This window comes from Sinocyclocheilus anshuiensis, unplaced genomic scaffold (genome assembly GCF_001515605.1).
Source record: "Sinocyclocheilus anshuiensis isolate Anshui unplaced genomic scaffold, SAMN03320099.WGS_v1.1 scaffold1460, whole genome shotgun sequence".
NCBI classification, from domain to species: Eukaryota; Metazoa; Chordata; class Actinopteri; order Cypriniformes; family Cyprinidae; genus Sinocyclocheilus; species Sinocyclocheilus anshuiensis.
In genome coordinates, this window is record NW_015542407.1 from 28,569 (window position 1) to 36,434 (window position 7,866).

Sequence of the window (7,866 nt, forward strand, 5' to 3'; positions counted from 1 at the left end):
GGAAGGTGGGGTATTTACGGATATCATACCTGAAAAAAAAAAAACACTTAGTCAAACACGATGAGTCTCAAATATAGGCCATGTGCATGTGAGGTTTTGAAAGAAACAACACTGCATTACATGATGTAAAAATATATATTTTTTTAATAAACCATTTTCAATGTTGGATCAATTCAAATCAAAATTCAAACCCCAGGAAATTTCGGACCTCGTGTGGTGATCTTGAGTAACGACAGATATTTCATCATTTCAGCACAAACTGAGCTTCTTTATCAGGAAAAATGTTTTTACAAACTGCAATAATCAGTGAGAGCTTTTTTAAAGCACGTGCAGGGTTTAAAACTGACATTATAAATATCCTTATGACAACTGGTTTATTTAGCTGGTTTTTTTCCTGTATATTTGTCTCACAACGCAGGTCATTTTGTCCCTCATATTTTTGTTTCAGTGGTGTAAAGTGAGGTTATTAAGTTTTATTATTAATATAATAATAAAACACTTTAGATATCCTAGATAAACTTCTGATGGTCAATTTTCCAGTCGAGTTAATAGGGAACATCATCGATTATGATTTTGTGCCTCGTGGATTCACACTTGGGTGAAAATTGACAGAAAATGTGCAAATCATGGCAGACAGTTTCTTTAGTAGATGTTTGTTAGTCAGCAGTTAATTATAGCCAGTTTTTCCCTGTGGTCGATGCTTGTTGAGTATTCATTATGAGCCCTGCCGCTGTAACAAAAACAGCTTATTAACATACTAAATAATGTCTTTGTGAAAATGTAAATCTGCAGTTCAGTCATGACAAAAAACTTTATTAATGTAAATAGAATGTGCATAGGTTTGGTATTGGCGGACTAGATCTACGCTGCTGCTGCTTCTGAGCAAGTAGACTTGCTTCTGCTAAATGCTCAGATCATGACATTGAAAGAAAACATGCTGCTGCTGCTGCTGCTGCTGCTGCTAGAGAGAGGAAGATTCCCGTAACGGATCTAGGCAGGTGGTGCTGGGGAGGTGGTGGGCTAAGATGAGGACACGCATAGCGTGCAGACATAGCATTCATTGAATATGTCCTGGTTATACTGGTAAACAGTAATGAGTATGTGAATTCGATTTGCTGGGAACATTGAATTGAACAAACCAATGAGAACATGAGTAGAGTTTCATGGCTGAACTATTCATAAGCATAATCAACGGAAAGTCCCCACCATGATGTAAAAGCAAACCTATATGTGTTGTCTGTTCTTGTGACCTTGTACAAGGCCCCAAACTGCAAATGATATCAACTTCCTTTTCTCTCACAGAAACTGCAGTAGTTTTATTAATGTACTGTGAGCACAGAGGAGTGTCAGAGTTAGAAGTGTGACTGAAGCAGCATCACACTCTTCTGCTGGGATTGGGCTCTTCTTGAAAATGGACTTTAGAGAAATGTTACTCATCTTTGGACTGATGCTGCTGCTACAAACTGCTTGTACATGTGAGTCACTTTCACATCAAACTCATGCTGCTGATTAAATAAAATATATAAAAAAGAATAAAATAAAAATATCTGAAAAAAAAAATACTGTAATATTACATTAGGAGTCTGCAGAGTTAGTGGAGGAATTGATTTGTGAAATGTGAGAGTTTAAATCACAGTAATAGAGTTCAGCACTTGTGTTATAGACACATGAAGTCAAAATGTGAAGTTTGTGGCTTTAAGTTTAAGTCTGAGTTCATCACCCCCTCCTTCATCTCAATAAACTCTTCTTAGAAATGTCTCTTTGTTAAGTATAACAGTAACATATTTCTTTACCTTGCAAACTAAGCTAATATTTCATTCAAAATGTTTCAGATACTTTTCCGCTGTTTCTTACTTTCTTACATCTCTCTTTACAGCTTACTTTCACTCCTTTAAATCCACTGTTCTTCTCTCTTTGTACACACCTCTCTCTGTGTGTGTGTGTGTGTGTGTGTGTGTGTGTGTGTGTGTGTGTGTGTGTGTGTGTGTGTGTGTGTGTGTCTGCTAAATGACTAAATGTGTTTGTTCTTCAGGTCTGGATCGTTTCTGCTGGTTTAATCAGACTGATCCCTGTTACTCAGCTCTGGGACACAAACTCAATCTGCTGATGGTGCTGAACACTAGTGACATGAAGATACAAAAGAGAATAAACAACAACAGCACAATTGAGCCAGTTTGTAGAGTAAAATATGGCAGGATGAGGGATTGTGATCTTTATAGTAACAGACCTGAAGTTACAGTCATTAATGGGACTCTGATAATAAACCGTGTGATCAGAGCAGATTCAGGGAATTTCACATTAACACTCGATCATTGCTCAGATGGCTCAGAAACATCTACAGATCTTCAAGTGAATGTTGAAGGTACAGAAACTCTCTCATCCGAGTCATTACAATCTCGTGTTCTCCAAAGACCTCACTCTCTCAAATGAATCAGTTGAATCTCTGTGAAGGGTTTAATTCCTGTATCACACAGTAAACACACAACATACTCCAGTAATAGTATGAGTAGAGTGGAAGAACAACATTCTCCTGTGTTTGTCACGTGTCCCTCCCTCCAGCTCCTGTTGGCTCAGTGGAAGTGTCGATCCGCTGCTCCTCCAGTGGGGCGATGAGGGCGTCCTGCTCCTCTGAGGGGGATCAGCTCCTCTACAGCTGGACTCTGAATAGAGATCCACTGATGGATGGAAGCTCCAGCATTGATCTGGATGAGGGAACTGACGGAAACATCAGCTGCAGTGTGAAGAACCACGTCAGTCACGGACAGACGGCCATTAGTCTGAAACCCTGTTCTGGTGAGCTTTTAATACATGAATGTCAACGTATTTATAAAAACCACAGCAACAGCAACAAGAGTGATGAAGATGAGTGAATCTCACAAAACCTGTCGAGAGCATGCCAAACTCATACTTCACCACACAATCCTCTTATGCCAGAGTGCAATATCTCTGATGCGTATTTTGATGGACTGTGATGGTTTTACCTCCTCTAGGACTTTTTAGTTGATTCTATTTTATTTTTTAATTAAGTGAGACCAGATGTATATAAACCTTTCTGTGTTTATTTGTTGTTTATCTGTAGTTTATTTACTTACTTTCTTACTTTTTCACTTGCTAAATTATAAACAATCAAATAAACATTTCACCACAAAATCAAAAGAAATTATATTTTGCATGAGGAAAATTAGAACTACAACCATTACATTTACAACAATGCATTTTATTTGCATTTTGACCTTTTTTCATGACAATTAAATGCACTCCCTAAATTTTCTTTACTGTAATGTTCTACAATTCAGTTTCTTTTTTTGTAATTGCAATTATTTACAGTGATAATTGGTATTTGATTATTATTACTGCAATTGCATATGATATATTTTCATTTTTTTGCAACTGCATATGATACATTTCTCTCAGGTACATTTTATGATGATAATATTATGATTTTAATTGCCATAATTTAAAGATGGAAAACAAATGCAACCATTACATTGTGTATATTTTACATTTTTTAATATAGTTAATTTCTACATATTAATATTTTTTTGCATTAATGTATTGAGAATGTATTTTTTTTCCTTTTTTGAATTTTCGTCATATGTCAGGTATTTGAGGCCTAAATGCCACAGTGCAAAATGATTTAATGCCCCTAAAAACATTCAATGAAACATGAATGCAAAATATTACTTACTTACAGTTACGTATTATTTACAGTTAGTCAGATTTTGAACTGAAATGTGACCTGGACTTGACCTAGACAGGTTTCATGAGAATCAAACAAAGTAAATGCCTTAATTAGCCACCTAATACAATACATAACTAAATTATTAATTATCTCTGTAGTAATTTATATTAAGGGAGAAAACAGGTTATTCTGAAATTATGTTTTATTACAGGACCATCTACTGCATCTGTGACCTCAACAGTAAAGGATTCAGAATATGGTATGAGTTTCTCAAAAGCTGGTGAATCTCACCCATGGAGTATTTCCTTCATCGATGTGTGTGTGTTGAGCAACAGCAAATACTGCAAATTACAAATAAACTGAATAATGATGGTTTTGAGAGATCCACAGGCTCTAGTCTTCTGTAGCTAAAATGATTTTTGAACTAATTTTGAACTAATTTACTGTGCTAGTTGTTCTTGTTGCTGCTGCAGTTGGTACGAATGAACTTTTCGAAGCAGTTTTGTAGTTTGATTTAATTGAGCTTGTGTTTCTTTCTTCCATAGTTTTACATGTCTCTCTGATTGCTTTGGGCTGCGTTGCTCTGATCCTGATTCTGCTGTTCATCACTGTATATCACGCTTACAAGAAAAAACAGGTCAAGTCGACAGGTCAGTTCATTTTGAATATGTATAGTTCATATACTTACTGATAAAAGTTCAAATGTAGTACTACTCGATGCAAGCAGCAATTACAGAGCCAAAAACAATACGCATTAAAATCTTGAGAGGATTTGTGGCTTATATGTTATATATTCTGAATAGATTTGTTTAGTCATTGCACTCCCTTACAGACAGTTTTAAAGACAATTGCACCAAAAGCCAAAAGCAGAAACATTATATACGTGGTGAAGATGATCCAAGCCAATTTTGGTGGAAATTAAAAAAAAATAAAAAAAAAAATTCTGGGATTAACCAATGTAAACTGGTGTAAATTGATTGAAAAAAATTATTTTTGACCATTAATTTTTGGCTTGTACTCAATATGATCACAGTATGTATAGCAAAGTTAAATTCATTGGGCCTCAATCATGAAACACATAATATACATTTATGCATAAAAACACATAATAAATTTTTTATGTTCATTGTTCATAAATCTTTTCTGATTTACGAAAGTCTTCGTATGTTCACAATGTTAGCTGGTTTGAAAAAAATTTACAGCAACATGTGAAACATGTGTAAAACATCCACATGTTTAGTTTTTTTCTGGCACTGCATTTTGATAACACTATTTACCATAATAATATATAATTACAAAATTCAATTTATTAGAAACCAATTAGTTAAATGTGAAAATAAATAGCCACTTGTAAACAGGAAAACATTAAAGCCTTGATTACAAATGACTGGAATTCACTAATTATAAAGTTTAACAATGAAGTCATTTGGGAATATTTGGGAAGGCGCCTTTTATGTGTAGTTTACTCAGAATTTACTCATATTTTTATTTTCAGTAAATCTAAGATTAGAGAAGATATGATCTTACTTCCTGTATTCTGTATTCACTTTTTTCTTGATATTTTCCATGCAAACAGTTCGATATAAAAACATTAATCAGCATGATCTGATAATCATCTGTTATAAACCTAATTTTGAAGCCAATACTTTTATGATTGAAATTAGGTTGTAGTTTATCTGTTGCTAATGTCAGTGTTTTCCCATCAGCTGCTGCTGGCAGTGCGGACATCATATATGCTGATATCTCTCATAAGAAAAAGGGTGAAAAGAAGAAAAGAGGTAAGAAACTCAGTGAAGCTCTGAGATCTGCTGTACTCTTTAAAACAACACAAGACTATATCAGTTTGTGGTTTATTAGTCTCAATCATTGAATTAGTGATGGTACTTCCTAAAACTCAAGGTCATTCGGTCACTATCACACATTGAAAACAAAAGCCTTTATCACTTTAGATTCAGACAGTAGTTTAACTAGATTTCTTGGTGACTTCTGTCTTTTGAAATCACATAGTTTAACGTTTGAACGCTGCTTTATGGATTAAGATAATGTTTGCAAACTCTAAATCATATGGTGTTTGGTAAGTGAACAAATCTTTTTTGACTCTTTTGGAGTCGATTCTTTTCCTCAGGATCAGTCAGACAGTTCCCATCTCATGTTCAATGCAAACTGTTTTTTCCCTTTTACAAAAATAGAGAACTGACTCAGAGAAAGTGTCATCATTAATGTTTAAGGAGCTGCTATTTTTGCAGTAGACTAGTAGTAACCAACAACTTTTCAGTGTGTAATGTCCGGTAATGTCTCGCCATTCACCATTTCTTCTTTCTGTGCAGAATGACTCCCGGCTGCTGATGCGGAATACGTCGAGGTCAAACCACAAAAAAAGCGGAAGGAGAGGAAAGAGAAGAAGGAGGAAGAGGTTCAGTACGGCAAGGTGATGTTCACTCTGAACTGCTCAAACGCTCACCTGCAGCCTCAGGATGAGTGTGTTTATTCTCAGGTACACACAAAACAAGAGCTGTGTAACATCGCACTTTCCCTGGGAAATTAAATGTGTATGTTCACTTATGTTTCACTTTGGGAGTTGTACAGTTTACATAAAGCACATATCTCTTTGCATATGCACTGTGAATTGTTTAATGATGGTACTGTATGTTGATATGCTGTGTTATGGAAGGTAGAGCGTGAGCTTTAAAAAAGGAGCTTCCGCTACGCCTGCGTCATCCGCTGGAGCGTCACTCTCTAGTGAACGCGCGTACGACATATTATGTTACAGATTACGGTTTATAAAGTTTTAAATATGGATATTTTCCTTACACAAACACATTGATTCGCTTCAGAAGGCCTTTATCAACCCTACGGAGCCGTGTGAAGCACTTTTTATAATGGATGGATGCACTTCTTTGGGCTTAAAATTTTCAACACCCATTCACTGCCTTTATAAAGATGGGAAGAGCCAGGACGTTTTTTTTTTACTTAACTCCTATTGTATTTGTATGAAAGAAGAAAGTCATATACACATAGGATGGCTTGAGGGTGCGTAAATCATTTTTGGGTGAACTGTCCCTTTAATGTATGTGTCTGGGCTGAACCGTGAGATGTTGCGTAAGCGAGACAATGGAAAAAAAAAAAGGAAACCAAATGCATGTTATTTTCCATCAGACAAGCACTACTGTTTTTAGTGCTTATCGTGTTGTTCTGCTGGCAGCTCTGATGATATGACGGCGAGAAAAAGCTTAAGTGAAAGTTAGATTATAATCATGAATATCGAGGAGGTGATCGATGTGCACAAGTGCTCAAAAGTCATGAAAACACAGCAATCGGGTGATTTTGAATTATTAAAACATTTCAAAGCAATGGAAATTTGCTAGCTTTGCTAGATTGTGTTCTAGCAGAATTGAACAGTGATATGAGAGTTTATGGGTTAAAACATGTCAAATATCTGCATCTGGAGTGAGTTGAAGCAGTTAGATTTACTTAAATGGCACACATTATTTCAGAATGTTTCTGTTAACAGAAAAATATTTCTGTAATAATATCTTAAATTTCATAAGTTCCTCAAGTACAGGGAACAGCCTGAAAAAGGCCTGATGATGTCTAGAGATTTGCACACACTGACAGGTTAAATTGCTTTAAAGTCCTGTGAAATCCTTACTAGTCCTGCTAGTAAACTGTGTTGTTTCTACTGGTTAAACTAGGACATTGTTCAATTCCCAGATAAAAACTTTATAGCTTGAATTCACAGTAAAAAGCATGTAAAAGTGTCTGCCAAAGGCAGAAAAATAAATGCACTCAACTTTGTTGCATCTCTGTTGCTTTCATTAAAAAGGATTAATTTACATTACCCCCCAGTTCTATATATACAGTAATGTTGGATATTTAAGTACATCCAACTTTATTTGCATACACACAGTATACTCACATAAAGTGATATATACTATATAGAAAATCTCCACTGTTTTATTGTTTATGTCGTCACAAAATGTAACTGTTATCATCCAGCTCTAATCTGCTAAATGCGACATGAAGATATTAAGCTATTATAAACATTAACATCATGATTTTCTGTAAAACTGCTTTGAAACAATTAACCCTTTGAAATGGTGGATTTGGAAATCTTAGCGTTGTAGTCGGTGGTCTGAGGTGAATTTCCTGATCATGTCATGTGACTTCCCGCATGTGAAAAAAAA

General features: G+C 35.4%; 1 protein-coding gene across 2 annotated transcripts; it reads left to right on the forward strand.

The window, feature by feature from the left end:
* The first annotated feature begins 1,319 nt into the window (after positions 1–1,319).
* LOC107693048 (uncharacterized) lies at positions 1,320–6,439 on the forward strand. 2 transcript variants are annotated; one of them, XM_016492293.1, is made up of 7 exons: positions 1,320–1,475; positions 2,033–2,362; positions 2,560–2,793; positions 3,894–3,941; positions 4,228–4,332; positions 5,389–5,460; positions 6,010–6,439. In XM_016492293.1, exons 1-7 carry the CDS (start codon positions 1,412–1,414, stop codon positions 6,012–6,014), a joined length of 858 nt encoding a protein of 285 aa, XP_016347779.1. In that variant the 5' UTR covers positions 1,320–1,411; the 3' UTR covers positions 6,015–6,439. The 2 variants fall into 2 exon arrangements, with proteins under 2 accessions (XP_016347779.1, XP_016347780.1); XM_016492294.1 differs by lacking the exon at positions 3,894–3,941.
* The last annotated feature ends 1,427 nt before the right edge of the window (positions 6,440–7,866 follow it).

Coding starts and splice junctions, on each gene's coding strand:
- LOC107693048 (XM_016492293.1), top strand. CDS start 1,412: ATGGACTTTAGAGAAATGTTACTCATCTTTGGACTGATGCTGCTGCTA. Junction 2,794..3,893: donor TAGTCTGAAACCCTGTTCTG/GTGAGCTTTTAA, acceptor GTTTTATTACAG/GACCATCTACTGCATCTGTG. Junction 4,333..5,388: donor AAAACAGGTCAAGTCGACAG/GTCAGTTCATTT, acceptor TTTTCCCATCAG/CTGCTGCTGGCAGTGCGGAC.